We start from the raw sequence: 23,207 nt of genomic DNA on the forward strand, positions 1-23,207 counted from the left end.
ACAATGTAAGGGACCATCAATCAAGAGAACGTCAATCCCAAAACGCATAATTCACGAGGGCGTATTATGAATTGGTAATTAGAATTCATGTAACAATTTGATCATTCTAAAATCTTTTTTCAAACGCAATACACCTGTTTTAATACATTTTCATGCCATCGTGAGAGGGTTGACACCCCCTGAGAGCTTTTCAGTGATGGTCCCTGACGTCATTGTTGCGGAAGTGAAAAGTGTACGTGGGGAAGAAAGGTTGGTCGGACCGCCTTCGTGAAGCTTTCTTGCGGTCTACGCGTACGTCCAATCCAGCCAAGCTCCGTGGCCGCCGCAACAGAGCTACAGCACCACCCACCCAACCACTGACTCGGCTCGGGTCGGGGCGTATAAAACAAAATGAGACGAGGAGGAACCGCCGACGGGCTGTAATGCTGCGGCGCGCGCGGCTTGGTCTCCGGCAGGTGCTGAGTCTGATGGCCCGGAGACCGGCTCTCCTGTGCGGGGCCATCGTGCTCGGAGTTCTGCTCGTCCTGGCTGTCAAGTTCACATGCAGGTACGCGGCGGCGTTGCTGGCTTTTACGCTATTAGACACTGCAAATCCAATAACAAGACACGGTACGCCTTGTCTGTCAATGAGCTTCTCCTTCATTCAAATCCAATTACTGCTTTGCCTTGATTTACGAGTTTAATTGATGCCGTGAACGCACTTGAGGCGCACAACACTCGTATCTGAAATCGTCGTTCTCCATTGAAGTAAATAGAAATGCCATTAATCTGTTATAGGAAAAAAAGCTTCTTCTCCATTCGAATCCAATTATCATGTGCTGCTAATGAGGGTTTAAACTGCACGTGTACCTTATTTTACAAGTGCTTGGTAAAAATGTGCTTTTTTTGTTTGTTTGTTTTACAAGCAAAAATTGGACATATGACTGAGCTTCAGTCATTCAACCACTAGATGGAAGCAGTGAACTTTGTGCCAGTAGTTTGCCAACTTTTTTCACACGCATAACGTTGACCAAAGTCCTCTATCTTAATCCTAACTCATAATGCGAAATGCCATAGACGGGCTATTGCGGTATAGTAGTTATATTCCTTGAACCAACTTTATTGATCTTATTTTAACACAAACGGTGCAGCAACATATACATACAAAGTATAGAACAATATTAACAGCCATATATTCTTCATGCACTGCCAAAAACGTTCAATTGACTTGTATTTTTGTTTACAGTCGTGCAAAGAACGTGGTGGCAGCGGCTCGACCGCCATTGCGCTTCTTCTCGCCTGAATCCCCAGTAGTGGACCTCTACTTGGGTCAGCTTGACCAGGTAAGATCACAAGTGGATGTGTTTGCGAAAGAATCACTGAATTAAAATTTTCAAGCTGTGCACAATGTACTATAGTGGCTTAAACTTCTTTTATTATTATTTTTTTTAAAAGTATAAATCCAATGGGTTCATTTCAGTTGTATTTATGTATTCCCCCGCCCCCCCCGAACATTTATTTCGGCACGTTGTTTGTTACTTTTATGTGCAATACAAACTGAATCATTATTTAATCGTGTCAATGTTCAAACTGTGCATGTTGTTATTGTGGCTTTGATTAATAATAAACATACTTTTTTGGGGAATCAAACATCTGCCTCATGATGGTGGTACTTGGGGGGCTACATATTTATCATTTTTATAATTTTAATCGGATATTATGTCTGTGACTTTGCAGTACTGCAGTTTGTCTTTTTCCTCACTAGGTGGAGCGTCTCAGGAACGTGGCCGAGGTGTCTTTTGTCTTCTTCTACGCGCCGTGGTGCGCCCACTCCATGGCTGCCAGGCAGGAAGTCCAGCTGGTGGCCAAGAAACTCTCCAAACAGGTATGCCAAGCGACAAAGAACCTCTCAACACAATGCCCAATTGCCCAACAATTTAACGTCGTAGCTCCACAATTGAGTACCATATCGTTCTGAGGCTTTGCGCACATTTCCAGCAATTATCTTCAACCCACCTGTAACACGAGTCGTGATTATCGAACCTTCCAGGTTCAGTTTGTGGCCATAAACTGCTGGTGGAGTCAAGGCAAGTGCAGGAGGCTCAACCACTTCTACAAGTATCCCATCATCCACCTCTTTTACCGGCGGTGAGTAAAGACACTTATTATGGAGTTGTTCTTGTTCATAATTGATTCTCATTAGCTAACCAGAATTGTCATGGATATGAATATATTGTACAGGGAGGGGATTGAAAAATGGAAGATTTTTTTAAAAACATTTTTTTGTAGTCGACTATAATGTGATGAAAGTCGATTTAATCACGGACGTCATTGATGCGTTACGTTTCCGACAGACCGGCAAAGAAACAAATAATTGAAAATACACTTCGCCATGAGAGTGAATGGAATTGTTGTAATTAGTCGCAGTCGTGCGCATGCTTCTCTTCAACTTGCCGACTGGTCTCATCTTGGGTTCAGTAGCATCGCGTGTTGTAAGAGGGAAAATTGTAGCCGCTCTGTAAAAAAAAAAAAAAAAAAAAATTAAGCGTTTCACATGTCCTTTTATTGTATTTGATGATTTTGCAAGTGACTGTGTTACCGATCTCATTTTTCCTTTTTTTTTTTTTTTTTTTTTTTTACAAATGCAAGGTGATTACAAAAAACTACCGAGTACGTGGCGCAAATCTGATTAACATATCGCATCAATTGCTATTATTGATCGATCGAGCGTTGGTTTTTTCGCGTTCTATCATCTCTAATCTGTTGTATTTCATCTATTTTATCAATTTAATCTAATCTATCTCGCGGTATTGAACCATTGTGGTGTAAATACAATGACCGTCCGACAGCCGACTAACTGGTCTTGCTGCGTCAGATTCGGGCCTATCGAGTACAAGGGTCCGTTCGTGGCGGCCTACGTGGAAAGTTTCATCCTCCGAGTGATCACGCCGCTCACGTATCTCCCGTCAAGAGTCGCACTGAGGGAGTTCCTCTCCTGTCACGAGGTACCGGATGAATCGACACACTCGTGCACAATATCTATACATATATTTTTCATTTTTTTTTATTTATTTTTTTTTTTTTTTTTTACAAAGTGTGTTTGGATCTTAACTGAGAGTCTGCTTGCCAGCCGCGAGTGGTGGGCTTCTTCCAGTTTACCTCTTCCCCTCAGCCACCGGGCTACATCACGTATCTCGCCTCCGCCCTGCAGGCCCTAAAAAGAGGTAAGGAGGTCATCTCGAGCGTCTGGCTTGTTGCTCCTTTGCAGAATATTCACTTCCGGCGTCACACGGGCAGATTTCCGGGGCGTGGTCCGGTTCGGGGTGGTCACCAACAGACAGGTGGCGGGCGCCATCTCGCTGAAAGACGACGAAACTGTTTACCTCCACAGAAGATTTAACTCTTCTTTGGTGAGCAAACGATGTAAACGCAACCCTTTGCGTAGTTTGACCTGAAATAACAGCGTCGTCACTCTGCTTGTCAGATTTTCCCTCGACGGGAGCGCAACTTCACATCCCGCGCCGTATGTGGCTGGGTGTTTGAGCACCACGAGAGCGTCCTGCAATGGCTGCAGCCGCCGGGGACCAAGTCTCGGCTACTGGAAGAGGAACTGACCAAAGGGGCCGCACTGTTGCTTTTCCTGCCGCACGATCCTCTCGTGTCCGTGCCGGACGGCCTCCTGCAGCAGGTGAGCACGCTGTCGGGACGAGATCACGTCGGAAATACACTGAACGACATACACACGTTATTCGGCACTAAAATTCTTTATTTTATCCCCCCCACTTTTTTTCCCCCACTTCCAAATTCCTAAATTTCCCCCGCACACACATTTTCTACAAGAAACAGCATTTCAGTTCAGCTATATTTTTTTGTTTCTCTGTCCAAGGTTGCAGACGTGGCTCTGCGTTATCACTCGTGTGACACGCAGAGCCAACACTTGACGTCCAGCTCGCCGTGCTGCCACTCTGTGCCCGTCCCCGACTCCGCCGTGCGGTGTGAGGTCTGCCCGAGCTCGTCGGCACGCTGCTCGTTGCCCTCCGCGCTGCGGTCCGCACACAAACGCCGCTGCCTTCGCTTTCACTGTAGCAGCTTCCTGCTAAGCTACAGCCCACTGAGCCAACACAGTGCCTGCTGCGGGAACGTCCACCCTCGACGGAAGGACATCTCACAAACCGAAGAGGCGTCCCGTGTGCGAAATTCCTCTCCTTCCACCGCCACGTCTTCGTTCGACGCCCTCAAGGGGCTCCGCTGCCAGACCAACAAGACGCTGAGGTTCTACGTGCTGGACGTGGACCTCAACTGGCCGCTGGCGGAGAGGCTGGGGGCGCCGGGAAACGGAAACGGCTCATTACGGCGCCATCGGAACGCCGACGTGCAAGGGGACGGCTCCTTTGTGGCCATCGTGAACCTGAAGGACGAGGTGCATTACGTGCTACAGCGCAGCCCCGCCGCCACGCTCGCCGAATCTCTCGGTAAGCCTACGACCAGTTGTCGTAATAGTAGTATATCCAATAAATGAGAAATAAACACGATGACTAGAATTAACCCACACCGCATGCTTTGTTCACGCACGGGCTCACGTGCCCGACCAATCTACTTGTCGTATGGTTGATGAGATTGGTCGCCTTTCTAGTTGTTAATGATAACTCCCGCAAGAGAAATAAGCAGAATTATTTCAACGAATCCACAAAGTAAACAAACAAGCAAACAAAATCATCTTCTGGTGTGCGGCCACATTTGACCCCGGCACTCACGGATTCACCTATTTATAATTCCCCCCCCCCCCCCCCCTATTATTTTATCAATATTTCCCTTTTTATTTCCATTTTAATGCTCTTTTATTTAAATTTTTTTCTTTTTTGGGGGGAAACCAACCCCGGAAGCGCTTCAAGTATTTCTGGGGTTTCCAAAAAAAAGCTTAGAAACATTTATTTTCAATGCGCTTGTAATGGGTGTCAATTATCTGCAGATTTTCGCTATTCCCTATCCCCCACAAGTGGTCGGGCTCCGCCGTACATAGTTTTTGCCCCGCGGCCTCCGACGAGATGACATTCTGGGATTGCGTGTTCATGTTTCTTCCAGAGGCCTTCATCAGGAACTTCAGCGCCCCCTACAACCTCCTGCACAGACACTTGGTGGGCGAGGACTCGAGAGAACGCCGAGCCACGAGTCAGGACCGATCCCAGCAGCCGGAGCCTCCGCGGCCGCTCATCGCCGAGCTGACCACGTCCTCCTTCCTGCCCTGCGTCATGGACCTTGAAAAGGTGACCGACAGGCCTGTCTGCCTTCGCGCCCTCCCTGACCTCAGATCAGTTTCAGCATCATCTTCCGACGTTGTCTGTTGCAGGACGTGCTGCTTTTCTACTACACTCAGTGGTGCGGCTTCTGCTCCGTTCTCAACCACGTCCTCATCCAGCTGGCTCGATTGCTGCAGCGCGACAGCGGCGTCACCGTCGCCAGGTGGGACGATACAGTAACAGCCGTGCCGTGCGTTCCGAGTTCACGTGTGTTTGTGGTCGTGGAACAGGTCGTCACAAAAAAAATAAAAAAATAAACTCACAACACGGCACACCCAAATATCCAAAAGTCAAATAGCGACTAAAACTGACATGCATCGTTGAATGAAAACGAGGAAAACTCTGTGTCGCCGTTCCACACAAGTAAAAGGAAATTAAAAAAAAAAAAAAAAATCACAATGATGAGATGATTCAATATAGTTCAAAATATGTTTGAAAACAATGTTGAATAATAATAATAATGTCTTTATTTGCAGGGTGAATGTTGCACGTAACGACCTCCCGTGGGAGTTCATGGTGGATCGTGTTCCCACCATTCTTTTCTTTCCACGATACGGGTGAGAGGAATCGGTAAAGTTCAGAGTGCGAATGGTCGTCTCTCTGGCTTCCCAGAGAAAATATAACGTTTTTTCATGTTCGGTAGGATGAGTCTGAATGCGTGTCTCTCACCATTCATTATAAGTTTGGGGGAAAAAAAAGATGGATTCAATGACAATAGTGTAATTGCTCGTCCCTCAGCATTCATGGGAGGAAAAAAAAAGAATTTCGACATGGGATTGGTGTAGTAGCAAGAGTGTGAATGCTTGTCTCTTAGCATTCATTATAAAACACACTATATGTGGTATACAATGTCATTTACAAAATGTAATTGTATGTTTGTGTTTGAAGAAAACAACTGAGCGTGAAGTTTCCGGATGATCTTCGCATCACTCTTCCGAACCTCCTGCGCTTCATCCTCAAGCACTCCGGCTCGCGTCCCGACACGGACGAACCCCGGTCGCCCGACACTCGGGACGCTTCGGGACCCGGCGGCGCCGTCCTACGCGCCGAGTTTGAGTCCCTCCGGCACGAGGTGCGGGCGCTGCACCGTGCCCGCGAGCTGCTTTCCCAGCAGCTGGCGCAGCTTTGGCGCGACAACCGGCAGCTGCGGTTGGACGCTCGCGACCTGGCGGCTCAGAACGCCGAGCTGCGGAAGGAGCAACGCAGCTTGGAGGAGCGGCGGCGGGAGAAGAGCCGACAGCTGGGCGAGGCGCTGCGGCGGCTGCGGGAACTGGCCGACGCCTCGGAAAACCTGCTCAATCAAAACGCGCTGCTCAGGATCGTGATCAAGGCTCTGAAGGAAGAAGACGCCGAAGTAGCGGAGCCGGAGGAGGGAAAGGACGCCTCGGAAACGGAAAGCCATTTGGCTTCCTGACGGTCGCTACGGGAGATGGGAGCACCGGAGGTGGGAAGGGATGAATTGGCAGTCTGTGAAGTGAAAAGACTCGGTAGCACAGTGGTACCTTGACTTAAGAAACTTACATTGCCAATTCCTCCCCAAAATGGGTGCTTTAAACCAAAATGGCAGACTTCCTGTTCAATTTCAGGCACCGTTCATTGAGACTTTTTCATGCGTCCTGTCTCGATAGACACTACGATCTTTGAAACCGGTGTCACGGGCTGAACTTTCCTAATACACTACCGTATTACTTTCACTTACGAATGCCCCAACTTCAGATTTAATTTTTTTTTTTTTTTATTTGGGGTAAAATGTATTTTATATGCAAGTAAATTGAGTTACAAGCTTGACCACAGAGGGAATTAAACTCGTAAGTCAAGGTACCACTTCAGTTGGACAAAATCTCTTGGACGAGGTTGTCTTTGAAGGATGCCTGCAACCGGCCAATATGAACCTAAAATGTCTGATTCAAAACAAAATGGCAGACTTCCTGTCTCTTTTCAGGCGTGGCTTCCTGAGACATTTTTTTTTTTGTGGGTCTACTCATGATAGACGTGCCAACCAAATTTCGTGTCGTTAAGTGAAACTGGCTACATTTTCAAACTCGTCATCGTGCTAATAAGCTAACTCGGGGATCAGACTCAGCTGTGCGCAGACCTCCGCCAAGGCCAACATTCCCCCTTTCTTTGAAATGCCAACAGTCGTGTTTGTAAATACGTCACTCGGGAGATAACATCTCAATTTCTAACGTCACACACGTGTCTTATTGTATTTCCAATTGAGCCGACATGGAGCCACGCCCCCTCCCCCCCCGAGCACTTCGCTTCACACAACCACAGCAACGTCTACCAAAATTAGCACGTAATTAATTTGGTATGCTGTCATTATTCGTCCACAAATTCAAATTTTAATGTGCAGTTTTTGTTCAGCAGACACCGTTTTTGCACCCATTGATTTTGCGTGAGCTTATGTCACAGGTGTCCTATATATTTCCCTTAACGCTTCAAATTCTACAACCGCAGCAAAGTCTAACCAAATGAACTAATTCTATTTCAAGTTTGTGCACTTTTTCTTCAGTCGACGCCAATTTGTGTCCTTTTTATTTTCATTGAGTGTGGTGAAATAATAATACCTGTCGTATGTGTGCATCGCCCAATGACAAACCGGACTGCTTTACGGGGGGGGGGGGGGGGTTAATAAGAATCGAGCAACTTAGAATAAATTAAGTTTTGGGTTTCAGTGCCAATGACTCCATCTTCCTTACTTGCTTGATGATTGACAGTTGTACACGACTTTGTAAATTTGAACACTTGAAAGACTTTTGTGTTCCAAAGGATTGATCTATTTTTACACTTTCAATCACTAAACTTATTTCTATCGAACTATTCAGGTATTGAGATGCTGCAACTGTTTGTGTGAAATATTGAGCCGTGTTTTTTACGAATTAAATTTTTGGGGATCTTTGCTATCCAGTGTTTTCTTTCTTTCTTTCTTCGTAGTTGAATCCCAAAATATTCGAAACAGTAGTCGTAATGTAGATAGCGGGTCATGTCCGTGTTTTGCAAGCTTTATTAAGCCAAGGCACATATTTTACATTAGAACGTTCTAACCACACACAGCACCAAACAAATGTCACACAAAATACTGTGTATTGTGTGTTTAAATGTTGATGATGTCATCACAATTTATTCAGAAATTGATTTCTTGTGAAATCTGGGCCTGTTTAGTTGGAACACAACGCTATTATTCTCATGTACTGTATGAATGGTAACAGGAGGATACATCTAGTGGAAGATCATTTAATTGTCCTGCCTGTCACTATACATTGCTGGCATAGATAGATGAACAAAGACGTTAATAAGTCATTATTAACGAGCAATTTAGTGAAATTGTATAACATCCCGCAGTGCACCTGATGATCAATGGTTGGGAATCACCGGGTTAAGGTTCATCTCGGAATTTTTCTGATACAATATTTTTCAATATGATACAATCCATTCACGCGTCAGTCAGTTCACACAGATGTGACGAGGAGGCCGAGGAGGAGAAGGAAGAGCGCGCCGGCCTCTGATCTCGCACGGGTACCTGAAACAGAAAATCCTGTTAGATGTAGCCGCTCAGCGATTTTGTGCCTGAGGGATGATTTGACGAGCCGCGCCGCCTCTTAGCAACCGTTGCAGTGCAGGCAAAAATGGCTGACGTTCAAAACGGGGACCAGTGCTACAAAGGTTTTTTTGATTTGAAGACATTCATTGGTGGGCAAACCACGCAATGACGTGCAAAAGTATATATATATATATATATATATATATGTGTGTATGTATATGTATATACGAGGGGTGGGACTTTAACATGTTAGTCGTGATTAACTAATTACAGACAAATTAATTCGTTAAAAAATGTGATCCAAACAAAGCGGAACCTTTGTCAGTGAACGATTCCCTGGTACACCGATTACACTGACGCACACGTCAGAGCTCGGCTACCAAAATGGAGGAATTGGATGAAACAGCGTTGCTAGGACTGGTGGGAGGCAAATTTGGAAGCAGATGGCAACCACTCCCCTGTTTTTTGTTCAGTACTCACCACTGGAGCTGGACGTAGGTGTGGAAGACGGTGGCTTGGAGTCATCTGTGGGGGCTTCTGTGGGGTCAGCAATGCCTCCTTGAAGGTCCACTCCTAGTGTGTCGAGCTCCGACTGCCTCTGCTTTCGGATCCATTCTTGCACCAGCTCATGGTTTTCGTACAATTTCAAGTCTGGCAAGTGGGTACCGAGAAGATCACGAACGTCGTCTACACTCAAGGCCTGGGAGAAAGTCGGGGGGGGGGGGGGGGTCATCGGTTAACGACTAAACGCAAGCGTTAATTGAAATGACCGCTCTACACACTGACCAAAACAACGGATGGATTCAGCAAAATGAACGTTTCCAGGTTCATGTTGACGTCAGAATTCACCAGAGTACGAACATATTCTGGTGGTGCGCCCCCTGCAGTTCGGGGTAGAAAAGAAAAAGTCAGCAAGTAGCCATCATTTTGAGTGACCATGTAGAGCAGGGATGGCCAAACTACGGCCCGGGGGGGCAGTTGTGGCCCACGCCTGTTTTCTTTTAGCGGCCCGTGGCATTTAATAAAAATAACATTTGACGTGGCCTGCAATGCTACTTTTTTTAAAAAGCGGGAGGTAAACTTTAAGACTTTCCATTGCCATACAGTGTAAGGACGTGATGCACAAACGTGTGTGTTGGCCTACCAACATAAGGCTTCATTAGCTGGTACTCCGCTATGGAAACGGTTGAGCGGGTGGTTCCTCCAAAAGCTTCGAAAGCGATGTTGAATAGAACTTGCTTTTTCACCAGAGTGCAGATGGACACATTCAAGACGCTCGCATTTCTGCAGGAGACAGACTGATGTGAAATAGGCACAAAGTGCTTCACTTATTCACCATTTTGTTATGTTACGGCGTTATTCAAAAGTGGAATACAGTTTTCAACCGATTCACCTGTGATAGGTGAAACTGCACTAAAAAAAGAGCATATAAAAACCATTATATTTTTTTACTTTATTTAATATTTGATCTTATATTACCCCTCCCACACACTTTAAAACACACTTCTAAAACACATTGTAAAATTTGCTTTTTGTTTTTTTTGCAAATAAATTGCAAGCATAAACAGTATAGAATATACGTAATAATAATGCAATACAAAATAAAAACAGTTAAAGCCTTAAAATAGCCCTTCCACACATTGTAATCACATTAAAACGGATTTAAACACACTTTTGAAACACATTGTAAACATATTTAAACACAATGTTCGACGGAAAAATTCTGCAATACATATTCAAAAGTGACTACAGCCGTCACACTTTATTCAATATGTTATTACCGTTTTATGGGGACAACAGAATAAATGACACTTTGCGACAATGTAATATAGTCAATGCAAGCTAAACAAGCGTACATAAAATTTACTGTCCCCTTAAAATAACTCAACCCACAGTCATTAATGTCTCAACTGCTGGCAACAAAAGTGAGTACACCCTGATGTGAAAATGTGAATATTTTCGATTTAGTGGAGATTATTTTTAAAAAAAAAGGATCCTTAAAATTCTATAAAAATAAGACTCCATAATGACACCAGGATGAAAAAAAAAGTTTTTGCTAAATTATTAAAACATAAAACCCTAAAAAAAAAAAAAAAATGAAGCTCAAAATTGAGGGGTGCTGTGTGTAGAATCCTAAGGAGAAGAAAAATAATGTTCCATAACAATATGTAGAGAACATGAAACACTTTCAATACTTTCCGGATGCACTGTACTGAGCCCGTGTAAGGGTTTGTTAATTGAAAACAGCGCAATGTCCAATGATGTCACGCCATATAATACCTGAGACTTTGCGACGAAATGGTTTGTAGGACATTAGCGTCTAGGGAACACAGATTGTCTCCTCCGACGGCGTCGAGCTCTGCGCTTCCGAGCGTGTTCCCGTCGTGACTCAGATATTTGGTGATGACCTGCTTAGCCTGCGTGGAGAGTCAAACGTGACCTTCCCAAGAACTACTCGAATGTTTCCAGCGCACGCTTGACACACGCGTTCACCTACCAGGCTTGGGTTCCAGGGCCCGTCGGAAGAATCCATGAGGGAGGCCAGCGTGTCCACCAGAGTGATGTTCCACAAGTTGATCTCATCGACGGTGGCTTGACGTGAAGCAAGTCCCAGGAGTTGTACCTGATCCTCCGGGATGCCTGAGTGGTTTGCATATGCCTTCAAAACAAAGAGTGATTATTCTTCACACACGTTGCACCGTACAACTCAATTTTTTTCTCATTTCTAGGGATGGGCAAGCACCGATACCAGGTATCGGCTTTATTTCAAGGTATCGGGTACTCGTGAAGGCTGCTGATACCAGCCACTGATACTATGGCAAAAAAAAATACAAAAATTGACGTCGAATAAGTCCTCCTCACCAGTAGTTGGCGCTACACTGCGGCCCTCTCACACATCATCATGTGCGTCAGAAATAAAGAAAGGTTTTCGCTCACAGTTATCTGTCATTGTGTTAAGTGAAATTGTATTTCCCAAAAGTATTTTGGGGAAACAAAATTTGGACCTCTGAGGTTCCACTATTGACTGTTTCCTGGTAATTTTTCCAACAAACAACATGAATCTCCCACAATCTGGAGATTTTGGATCCAGGGACCAATACAGTTTCGAAATTCCCCTCATAATCCTGATGCCAGTTAAAGTCCATGTAAAGTAAAAAAAAAAAAAAAAAAGTCTTCTTAATTTGATGCACTGTAGAGAAGAGTGCTGTGAAAAACCCTGCCAAATTTCAATAAATAAATTCTAAAACCTACATGAGAAAAGAGCGTGACAGAGTTGGAGAACACCTGATTTCTGTCATAGTCAGGCCAACTACCTCTCGCAGCTTTTCCAGAACGATCTTGAGGTAGTCGTCCTGGTCCACCTTGTCCGTGATGCCGTCCAGGTTGTCTCTGACGGTGGAGGCGTTGAGGCAGCAGTTGAACTGATTGACGTCATCGTAGTCAAAGGGGAAGGTCTCGTCACTGATGGTCACCTGGGTGATGTAGCCTACCGTGCACTCGTTCTCTACAAAGCCAAATGTTCGGCGTCAACAGGGAAACACGATTTTGGGAGAACCAAACTCAGCGAGAACGGAGTTTGAAAAAAAAAAACGGGAGCAAACCGAGTGAGCGCTGGACTCTCTTTGGAATGGACTTCCTGATTTCTTTCTTGAGGCTCTTCCGCTTCTGTCTGTCCACACCGTTTTCCCTGAGAACTTTCAGAAAGTCCTTCAAGAAACTCCGCTTTGTTTCCTTCAAGGCAACAAATATAGCATGAGTCACACAAGACAGAGGGTGACTAATCCAGTGATTCCCGACATGTGTCATGGGAGAAATGATTCAATTCCATTTTTAATTTATTTCTTTTTAATTCAAACAACAAATGTTAAAGGAAACCTCCTGAAACCAGTTTCACTGATCAACACCAAATTGGGTGGACATGTCTTATCATAACAAGCTGCGCGAAAAACTCGGAAGGACCCATGCTCGATATTGAACAGGAGGTTGGCCATTTTGAATTGTGGCAGCCATTTTGGGCTCTTATTTAATGCTCTAAGAATAGAGAATTTGTCTAAATGAGCCCTAATCGGAAGCAGGTAGACTAGTATTCCCAACCACCGTGACGTGATGCAGTGTGCCTGGAAAGCTCTTCAGCTGTTGCTGCTGAAAAGGATCCAATTTCACTCAATTGGTCTGAAAATTAATATTGATTTACTCCAAATACAGTGAACTCCAGTATACACCCCGGTTCAGCACCCGTGGATTCACCTATCCGTGCCTTTCTTTCTTCTTCAATTTTTTTTCCAATTTTTTTCCTTTTTTTCTATTTTCTTTTTGTTTTTGTTTTTCTTTTTGGGGGGGAAGCAACCTGGAAGACACTTAGTACCAATTCATCTCCGTTTAATCAATCATTTTGGGGGTTAAAAAAAAATCTGTGTCAATTATAAAAAGGCCCTGCTTTCACACTGACGACGTAAATCTGCCAGCAAATTGAGAAAAGATCATTATTTCAGTACAAATACTTTTTGTGACATTTTTGTTTGGTGTTGTGGCGTAAAATACAATAATGAAATTAAGATGGGAAACACTGGAGTAATCCCTCAAATGAAGAGAAAAAAAAAATGTGCAACGTACTCGGTCAAAGTTGACGTAGAAGTTGGATGTCATGAAAAGAGGTAAAATTCCAAGACCCTCCAAGGTTGCTTTAGTCCAATTGGATGAAGCACTGAATAGCAACGCACAAAAGGACACGAATTTGTCACAGAACAAGATGGCAGAAAATTGATTGGTTCCCCACCCCCGAATTTTTTTTATTATTATAATGGCTTAGATGAAAGGTTTATACCATATATCACAAACTAATCGCAAATGTCGTATCATTTCAAAATCATCCGACAACATTACCCGTAGAAAAAAAATTGCTTACAGATGATTTGATTTCAGAAGAGCAAAAACACACAGATTCTCTGGAATTTCTGCGAACAACCCGGGCTAAACTTAGCTCCTCCCCAACCTACAAAGATCTTAAATGCCCGAGATGTATCACTTGAACTTACTTTCACGAGACCGATTATTACGTTCATACTATCCGGGTCTTTGGCGCCATCTTGTGGGATCTCGCGGAGCACGAAAATACACTCGAAAGCCGCAAATAGGCAAATATTTCCGCAAATAAGCGGATAGCCCCCCCCCCCAAAAATAAAAATAAATAGGTGAATTTGCGGATAGTGAACCATGACCATGCGATCAAAATACACAAATATTCATTTAGTACCCGTATTCCGTGTTCCCGCTGAGCAGAAGAGCTTCCACTGCAGCGACTTGGACGTCACTGAGCTCCGCACAGTTCTGCAGTTTCCCCAGGATGGATGCGTCGGAGGTGCTGATATAAGCGCTGTCCAGTGTGCAACACAGGTTTCCTAACACGGATATGTCGGGCTCGGTCAAGCTTGGGTTGGTGATACCCTTTGGGAGAGCAGAAAGAAAATCCCATTTATGTGTTCTGTGGATTTTCAGGGAGTGAAAATGGAAGAAAATATGGAATTGGAGCTATAACTTTACTTTTAGTTCATCCCAAAGGAGCTTGAAAGGGTTGAGGTGAGGTTCTTCCACACCAAAGTCATCCAAATACACATATATTTTGTACACAGATATTATAGGATTTTTTTTTTTTATTGTATTTTTTTGTTGTTGATATTATTATTATTATTATTATTATGTGCTGCCGCTGTAAAACAAAACATTCCTCATTCCTTGGGACCAGTACAGGCTAATTCTATTCTAGTCTACTAAAAAAAAAAAAATCTATAAAAAAAAGAAAGCGAAACAAATGGCATTGGTTTATGAGTATTAGAAGCAATTAAGGAGGAAAAAGTCATCATTTTACAAAAAGTTTAAAGTGAGACAGAAAAAAAGTCTGAATTTTATGAAAAAAAGGTGAGTGTCTACGTAGTGTACATAATCATCTAGTATCAAGTTAATATACAAAAAGGTTGTAAATTTACAGGATAATGTCATATTCTTACGAGATAAATTTGTTATATATGGAGAAAATTGGTTTAAATACTATGAGAAAAAAGAGTCAGTGTCCCAATATGTTGTTATACATTTCGTTGTATATTTTTTACAAGACAGCTTTAATAATATAATAATAATAACAATCATAATAATAACTTTGATATTATGAGGCTGTTGTTATACGACAAGAGAAATACTGTCGAATTTCTAGGGCAATATTTGTAATATTAGAAGACTAAAGTTGAAACAGTAGGAGAAAAGAGAAATAAAAGTCAGTGTCCCAGTATATTTGTCCATGTAGTGTGTCGTGACATCTATCAGTTCAACAGTTTGCTATAATAAATACATAACTTTAGAAGGTAACTTTGCAGTATTACAAGATAAAAGTCATATCACAAGAAAAAACTTTAATATTAGAATAGTCAAGTTGGAAAATTGGATCGTACTTTCTTTCGGGTCCATACAGCATATCAGCATAGCCTCAGTTTACAAAAATAAAGTTTTCATTTTACATGATGATGTTATTAAATTAAGTTGTTATATTACGAAAAAATATTGTCATATTATGAGACAAAACTAGTACAGGTAAAAAAGTTGTAGTCCCCGTCCCAATATATTTGTCCATATACTACATTGTGTCATCTATCAAGTCATCAGTTTAGTAGAGTAAAGTTATCCTTTTACATGACGGTGTTGTTATGTTGCAAAATAAGATCATCATTATATGTGAAATAAAGTCAGTATCATCTATCTTCTGGATGAGTGACACGTCCTCAGTCGGCCTACGATCCGTCCGCTCTGATTGTTCTGCCGGCTGTTTGTGTTCCTGAACTCACCAGGCAGCTCCGGGCATTATCGAACAGAACGCTCGGTATCCCGCCGAGCACCGAAGAGAAGACGGATAGGTCGGCTTCTGCCAGCTCTTCAAAGTAAGACCTGCAGCTGGCCTGTGGCACCAGCGAGTAACTGTGGAGGGACACCAAACAGCTCTTATATTTCTGTTACCGCACCAAAAAAACAGCCTGATGACGAGGCGGAGGATGATGATGAGGACGAGGATGATGATGATGATGTACTTACTCGTAATACAGCAGCACATCCGGCGGGTAAAGCGCAAAGCTGGTGGCGTCCGACTCTCCTTTTATGTGGTTGTACATGCAGGTTAGCTGTCACAAAGCATTGGAAGGTTTTACTCGAATGCGTGGTTGTCCACAATTTGTTTTGATTGATACAGGTGTGCCTTAACTTGCGAGAATAAAATGTTTCTGTGACCAACGCGAAACCATCTTTCCCAATTGAAATGAAAGGAAATGCAAATAATATGTTCCAGCCTCACCGAAAACATGAAGATTCGATGATGAAACAGAAGACCGTCGCAACTAAGCTGCCAAAAAAAAGTTGTTTTTCGCAGAGGATAAAACAAATATACATGCCTGTGAGTCAAAGGTTTATAACTACCGCGATATTGATGCTAGTTTTGTTGGCATGTCTATGGCGCTTCCTATTATGCATTAGCATTAAGCTAGCTAGCTATTCAATGTTGGAATTGGAAATACATTTTGGTATTGTAGAGAAGATGTCTTGACACCGAAAAGGATTTTATTAAAAAAGTAAAACAGACACCATTGCATTTTCTATATTATGATGGGTTATTCACTTATTTATCATTACATCCACCTTTTCACATATTTATCGACAGTTTGTTCCCTCCAATTTCAACTTCCTGGCTTTCACATTCAATTTTCGCTTTTGGGATTTTTGACAAGCTCCCATAGTTTGCCATTTGTCCAGTTAATGATCTTTTTTTTTTTTTTTTTTTACTTCTTAACTAGCCTCAGTTTTCAACCAGTCTTTCTCAGATTCTGTTGGATTATAGCGCTATGCCTTTGCAAGAATCTTGTGTATTTTTTACATATTTGACTCAAAATGTTCAAACTATCTAAGGACAATGTTTAAATCTGGTGTTCTTTATTGGCACTCTACCAATTTTCCACCAACTTTCAAACGTACAGTGATTATGGCTTTATAAGCAAGATCTTCCATTTTTAGAGCATTAAAGATATGTTGAGTTACTGTATAGCCAAAAGAATATGGATGAGTTCTTTTCAAATTACAGCATAATCCTAGTCACCACTCAATTTTATTCTGAATTTGCTGGAAAATTGTTCGGTGTTAGACCAAGAACCCTACTGGTTTTATCGTATTACCATATCGGACACTGGACATTTCAGTGTAATTAATACTAGACCGACACACCTCACGTATGCCAGAAATTTGCCACTAGGATTCTGGCAGATGTCACTGAGAAGTTAAGAAAAAACTTGAAAGTTGTTCTAGTTTGTCATTTACCAATTATTCAGATGAGGCCAAAATTTTAGGAATTCTTACTTTGCCCATGCCCCGCCCCTCCAATAAGTTCATGGTTTATTGCCGATAACTAACAAAACAAACCCTTGGCGGAGGTAGTCACTATCACGCGTCAAACAACAACTCACCTGAGTCTCCACCAGCTTCACCTTGTTCTTGCCTTTCCTGCGGCACGCCTGGATCAGCTTCTTGACTTGCGACTTTTTGAAGGTCCTCACCGAAGTGCACGTGAAGCCTTGCAGCACGGACGACGACAAACTGCGGACAAACCACACCCTCGGTCATCTAAAAACGCTTTATAAACCGGAAAGCTACAGAAATTGAATCTCACTTGTCTACACTTCCCAGCACCGTCGTCGCCATTTCATTGGCGATAACATCGAAGAACAACTCGGCCTACACAAACAACAACAAAAAACACATTGTACTGTATATGACGCGTGCAGTAGTCGATATTCCCAAAGGTTTTTGTCAGGAGCTCCCACCTGCTGGTGTTTCCATGTCTTCCTGTTGACCTTGGACAAAACGTTCTCATTGGGGCTAAGGCCCAGAAGCAGAGAGCCGGGAATCTCCGTCGCTAAATCGTCTGGAACGTTCTCCACGATCACGTCGCTATTGTTGTTCCCTGAGATGATCTAAAAAAAAAAAAAAAAAAGGCTTCAAAATGGTCTCAGAACTTTTCGTTCTTGGTATTTATAGTTCTTGGAACTAAAGGGTTCAGCAAGCAGCTACCAGTTTTCCGCCCCAGAAGTTCCTGGACCATTGAAACACTGAAACAGTGAACCCCGTTAATCACAGGGGATACGTTCAAGACCCATTCGCATAAGGGAGGAGAAGCCATAATATAGAGTTTACATGACAAATATTGTGTTAATTTGTACTTCCTTTTCGGTGTTTGATAACTGCATAAGGTGTCGTATTGTACCATTCTGCAAATAAAGTGAAGTAGCTGTGTGAAAATGCCTCAGCTGTTGATTGAGCTGAGGGCTAGCTACTGTTCATAGAGAGAGCAAAAAAAAAAAAAAAAAAAACATAAAAGCAAAAGGCATCGAGTATGACAATGGTTCTGACTCCCAAAAAGCTGAACTTCAGGCCATATTGTTTAACATTTCTGAGGGGTAAAGTCCAAACTGTAAAACTTTAATAAGAGTGTTTGAACTTGAAAGTATCCATCCATCCATCCATCCATCCAAATGCACTATAAATGTCGTACCTGCGACACGAACACCTGCTGGATGATCCGTGGGGCGGTTGTGAAGCGCATCAGGAACGTCGGGTCCTTGGATGCGGTGATCAGCTGCGATCCGTCGATGTCGCCGAAAGTATTTGCAGGCACGCCGATGGCCAGAGAGCCCAGCATCAACAGTGACGAGGCGTCCTTGATCTGGTGGGAAGGAGACGACATCATGTTGGTGACACATTTATTATAGCAAACGTGTCCGCATGAGCCGCTCAAAGTTGTGGGAAGTATTGATGTACAAATACTTGATGACTGTACATGAGTAGATTTGACAGGTATCCTTACTTTTCTTACTTACTTTTCTGACGACTTCAATTTGAAAACAGACATATGTACTTTCTACTCACTACGATGTCAAAATAGTGTCGTTACTTTTTCATAAAAACAAATTAAAAAAAGAGCAATACCTCTATGAGCCCCGAGGACATGAGAGCAAAAACAATGGCCCTGGCCTGGCCTACACGCCAGCCCGACACACTGCTCATTGTGCTCAGGGCCTCTTGTAGATCTTTGGAGGCGATCGTCCTGATCTGGCCCACTGACATTCCGGTGCTTTGTTGGCCAAGGGCCACGATGGCAGCGGCGTCAAGCTCGTCGCCGAGGTTATGTGCCAAAGCAGAGGCCACCTACCGGCAGAACATGACATTTTTATTTTTATTTGTAGGTTTTTTTTGTGCTTATCTGATTACAGGATGTCATTTTGTGGTAATAGCCCGATTGGTTGGGTTCTGTGTATAAGGCAAAATGTCAGCTATTATTTGATGTGGTAACTTTCGCAGGTTATCTTTGTAAATGAGGCTTCTGATAATACCGGCAAAGGCAGAATATTCGTGGAATGAATTCCGTGTAAATGCCAGGCAGTGTACAACTGGCTAAGACAGCCAATCTTTTACAGTCAAGAATTTTGAGTCTCGTAAAACTGTACTCCACCACTGCCTGAAGAGATGCACTAGGTAGTAGGTTCTTTGTGTGAGGCAACGGGGCTAAACAACAGTGTGAAGTGCTAAATCCTGCAGCTCACCAGCGGATCCAGGTCAGTGCACAGGGGGGTCAGGTTGTGCAGAACTATCATACTTTCATCTGCCGACAACTGGCTGAACGCCATCCCCGGCACGAAGCAGCGGAACAGCAGAGGAAGGCTGCAAAGATAAAGCGGTCGCACTGCCTTTAATTATTCTTAATGAGACAGAATACAAACATAGCGTACCTCTTTCAGTTTACTTTGCTTGTTTGATTTCAGATTTTTCACATGTATCCATTTTCAATAGTGTTCGTCCTCATTAGGGTTGAGCTTATCCTAGTTGAGATGTGAGAGGCTTGGTACACCCAGGACTGGTTCGAGAGATTTGAACCCGGGACCCCTTGGCTGTGAGACGTACGTGCTAACCAGTAGGATGCCATACTGGTCCTGACTAGCACATATCATTGAATGGCCACTCACAGTAAGGGGTTGAAGTTGCTGTCCTGCTTGTATAACAGTTGTGTGTAGTAGCTGTTGACGTTGACAGGTAAGGCGGTTTGGTTGAAGATGGCGATGTTCTGGAGGTCCACCGTGAACACCTGGAGAACCTGCAGTCAAGAGGAGGAGATCGTTTAAACACACGAATTAGACTGTGCGTCATATCTAATATACATTATAGACTACATTAGCTAAATAAAAAAATAAATATTACTTGGAAGTACCTCTGCGGATCCGAACGTAAGAAGATCTTCCAGAGTGATGAATTCAAAGAAGGGTCCGATGTATTCGGCGAACCACGCTGTTGAGTTGAGCTCTGGGTCGCTTGGGTTGTAACACTTCGGCTCCGACGCTGTTATTAAAAAAATATATATATGTTTTTCACTGGAAACGCTTTGAATCCAGATTAGACAAGTGCTATCGTTATTATGTGGGACGTAAAATTACCAACCAGCCGATTTTCCCTAAACGTGAAATGCGATACCAAAAGCATAAAACGTTGGCAGATATTATTTACCTCCAGTTCAAATGTGAATTAAATCTTATGTTCACAGTAAAAATATTGCAAAAATGTGTATTTTCATGTTTGTTAAAGAACAACTTATCGTCCATTACTTCATATTTTCAACCGGGTTAGCTACCTGGCTAGCTATCGATTTCGGCTGACTTTGGTAACAACTAAAATGTAATATTGTAGTTTTGGGGACATGTTTCACTGAAATCACTTTTGCATCGGTCAGCAAAAAGGCAATATATTTATTCAATTTCATCTTGCTTGTTTGGTCCATGCTAAAGAGTTCGAAAGTGGTCGCTGTAGCCACAGCATGCTAATTGTATTTCTTTAAATGAATGCTGCTGAGTTGAATACAAAATCCAGTGAAATATATATTTTTAAAATTAAGCAAACACTACAGCATTTACCCAATTTTATAGACATATGAAAACGTTTTGAGAATAACCGGCTAGTGAGAGCATGCTAAAGTGATTCAGCTCTTTCATTGTTGTGTTCAAATCTTTTAACTATGAAAATGAAACGTATTCATTGTGACAAAGAAAACCACAAAGAAAAACAGTTTACAGGTGCGACCTTTCATTTCGTGCACCCACCCGAGTTGAGGTAGGTCGTGACGGTGTCGAACACGTCTCGCCTCACAAAGTCCACAGAAGAGAAGTTGAACATGCCAAGAACCGACACACTGAAACAAAACCAGAAGACATTGTGTGAAAACATACGAGATACGTAAAGAGAAAATTTACAGGCCTTCATTAGGGGAAAGGCAGTTATTTGTTATGCAATGTGTGATTATGTTTAGTACTACACAAGGGCACTCCACACTTTAATTGATCCGAGTGACTGGTTGATCAGTCGGTGCTGTTGTTTTGATTAGCAACATAGTTCAAATGGGCTCAGCATTTAAATTGGTTAATTGGAAAACTCCTCGGTGGAGATAAGTACAGGCTACGAATCAGAGGACGTACAACTTCTGAAAGGCCAGGCAGGAGGCGTTGTACGTCGTGACGTTTTTGATGAGATCCCTTGTGAGGAAATTCAAGTAGTTAGCGAGGCGTCGGTCAAACCAGGCTTCGACATCCGATCTGGTGGAGCTGCCGAGAGCCGTAGGCCAGACGCAGGGTAGCGTCGGCCTCCTCACCGCCGCCGGGAGTGTCTCCTGCAGTAAGTAGATGAGAGTAATAAAATGTTAGGCCATCACTGAACACTTTCAGAACATTCAGCGACATGCCCACAGCATCTCGAAGCTGAAATGTAGCAATGTCTCAATTCTTCAAACCATTTTGAAGCGTGATTTCACACACTTTGCGATTTTGTTTTTCATTCATTCATTGTCCGGCTTCTTAACAAGACTCTTTTCTGTGATGTGTCAAATTTACAGGACAATTTTTCGGCCTCTTATGTGGGTCTTTAAATGGTGGATCAGCGCCCACTGAAGGCCCAGGTACCAAATACAGGGCCCACCGCTGATATTTACACACCTTCTCCAAGAACGAGGGTGTCTTGAGGTAGTTGCTGAAGATGGAGCAAAGTTCGGCATCTTTGTCAACGATGTCAGGCTGCCGGAGGTAGTCGCCAAGCTCGGATGGAGTTATGGAGTTCACCAACTAAATCCGCAACAAAGTCGAAGTAGATTATTGTCATGATGATTTTCGCTAACAATGAGTTTTCCTGGTGGACACACACCTGTTTCGTTTGGTCCTGAGGAATGAGGGACAGGAAGGTAGTCAGGTTGGGTAGCTGGAAGCCCATAAATGAACTCTCCAGGAAGAGGTAGTAACTTTGGTTGTTGCCATAGCAACGCAGAGGGGCTGGTCCTGAGGCGATCATATAATATTTTCATTTACTAAATGATGATATAAATCAGAGATATTCTAGCATTTTTAAAGACAACCATCCATTCATTTTCTACAGTGCTTGTCCTCATTAGGGGTAAGCTGGATCCTATCTCAGCTGACTTCGGGTGAGAGGTGAGGTACACCCTGGACTGGTTGCCAGATTTGCAGTGATTTACTTTATTATTTTTATTTTTTTACATTTGTATGCCAATAAAGAATGTGAAAGAGAGAAAGAAATGTGTGAGGCTCATCATCTGTGATGCAAATCAACTTAGCATTACGGCATCATGTCATTTGTCAGTCAAGTTTTGACTCATTTTGACTCGTTTTGATGCATCTCTTTACCAAGTGTCTGCCTCATTGTCTAAAGAATCTGAGTTCCAGTCTTGTCTGTAGGCTGTCTGCGTTGAACTTTGTTTATCTTTAAATGGTGTGATTACCTTGGAGAGTCTGAATGATGTGGTTGTGTATTTCCTTCTGTGTGACTTCACTGAGACTTGAGATGGTGTCATTGAGGCCCTTAACTCTTAGGAATGCATGAATGAGAAAACACTCAGTGACCATTGATGTGAAACGCGGGCAATTGGACGTTGAACCGGTTTATTCCTCGTACCCTTGCCGCTCGACGCTGCAGTTCTTGGCCGCCAGGATTTTGAAAAACGGCGAAACGTGCTGAGGAGATAGTTGGAAGAGCAGGGGGGGCAGTCGATACAGGAGCCACACTGAGACCACCGAGTCGTTGACGGTTGGATCGAAGAGCTTCGCACGATCGAACACAACCTCCAACATGGCTGACCTCACTGGGGCGGGATATATGCTTTCATTACCCTGCAGAATATGTGAGATGACAACAGTCAGTGACACTGAGGAGCCCAAAAAAGGTGGTCCTTCCTCACTGCAGCAAACAATATTGATCAAATATACATTGCCCTTCCGAAATGTTCCATATTGAACTGTTTAAGTTGCCTTAACTTG

General features: G+C 43.2%; 2 protein-coding genes across 2 annotated transcripts in view; one reads left to right on the forward strand and one right to left on the reverse strand.

Moving 5' to 3' along the window:
* Positions 1–248: 248 nt before the first annotated feature.
* On the forward strand, positions 249–8,385 carry txndc11 (thioredoxin domain containing 11). The gene is made up of 13 exons (XM_061678710.1): positions 249–547; positions 1,226–1,322; positions 1,745–1,864; positions 2,030–2,127; positions 2,855–2,984; positions 3,110–3,203; positions 3,277–3,389; positions 3,464–3,667; positions 3,866–4,451; positions 5,062–5,243; positions 5,327–5,439; positions 5,753–5,833; positions 6,165–8,385. Exons 1-13 carry the CDS (start codon positions 423–425, stop codon positions 6,688–6,690), a joined length of 2,469 nt encoding a protein of 822 aa, XP_061534694.1. The 5' UTR covers positions 249–422; the 3' UTR covers positions 6,691–8,385.
* LOC133403640 (uncharacterized) overlaps positions 8,248–23,207 on the reverse strand; it is a 36,409-nt gene continuing 21,449 nt past the window's right edge. The window contains exons 40-65 of the mRNA XM_061678709.1: positions 22,846–23,060; positions 22,673–22,758; positions 22,081–22,211; positions 21,876–22,001; positions 21,363–21,553; positions 20,991–21,079; positions 20,108–20,235; positions 19,866–19,993; positions 19,446–19,563; positions 18,832–19,050; positions 18,398–18,568; positions 17,670–17,819; positions 17,516–17,580; positions 17,313–17,442; positions 15,898–15,983; positions 15,654–15,783; positions 14,075–14,265; positions 13,435–13,525; positions 12,423–12,552; positions 12,135–12,325; positions 11,318–11,479; positions 11,101–11,237; positions 9,965–10,104; positions 9,607–9,701; positions 9,301–9,520; positions 8,248–8,799 (exon numbers count right to left, since the gene is read on the reverse strand). Coding sequence (XP_061534693.1) covers positions 8,729–8,799; positions 9,301–9,520; positions 9,607–9,701; positions 9,965–10,104; positions 11,101–11,237; positions 11,318–11,479; positions 12,135–12,325; positions 12,423–12,552; positions 13,435–13,525; positions 14,075–14,265; positions 15,654–15,783; positions 15,898–15,983; positions 17,313–17,442; positions 17,516–17,580; positions 17,670–17,819; positions 18,398–18,568; positions 18,832–19,050; positions 19,446–19,563; positions 19,866–19,993; positions 20,108–20,235; positions 20,991–21,079; positions 21,363–21,553; positions 21,876–22,001; positions 22,081–22,211; positions 22,673–22,758; positions 22,846–23,060 — 3,591 coding nt within the window. The 3' untranslated portion in view covers positions 8,248–8,728. The remainder of the gene's footprint in view (positions 8,800–9,300; positions 9,521–9,606; positions 9,702–9,964; positions 10,105–11,100; positions 11,238–11,317; positions 11,480–12,134; positions 12,326–12,422; positions 12,553–13,434; positions 13,526–14,074; positions 14,266–15,653; positions 15,784–15,897; positions 15,984–17,312; positions 17,443–17,515; positions 17,581–17,669; positions 17,820–18,397; positions 18,569–18,831; positions 19,051–19,445; positions 19,564–19,865; positions 19,994–20,107; positions 20,236–20,990; positions 21,080–21,362; positions 21,554–21,875; positions 22,002–22,080; positions 22,212–22,672; positions 22,759–22,845; positions 23,061–23,207) is intronic.

The sequence above is a fragment of the Phycodurus eques genome, chromosome 6, assembly GCF_024500275.1.
Source record: "Phycodurus eques isolate BA_2022a chromosome 6, UOR_Pequ_1.1, whole genome shotgun sequence".
Lineage (NCBI taxonomy): Eukaryota > Metazoa > Chordata > Actinopteri > Syngnathiformes > Syngnathidae > Phycodurus > Phycodurus eques.

Excerpts from the sequence above, each read along its gene's own strand:
- txndc11 (XM_061678710.1), top strand. The coding sequence starts at position 423 with ATGCTGCGGCGCGCGCGGCTTGGTCTCCGGCAGGTGCTGAGTCTGATG. Across the intron at positions 1,865-2,029 it reads CCAAGAAACTCTCCAAACAG|GTTCAGTTTGTGGCCATAAA; the intron begins GTATGCCAAGCG and ends CGAACCTTCCAG. Across the intron at positions 5,244-5,326 it reads GCGTCATGGACCTTGAAAAG|GACGTGCTGCTTTTCTACTA; the intron begins GTGACCGACAGG and ends TGTCTGTTGCAG.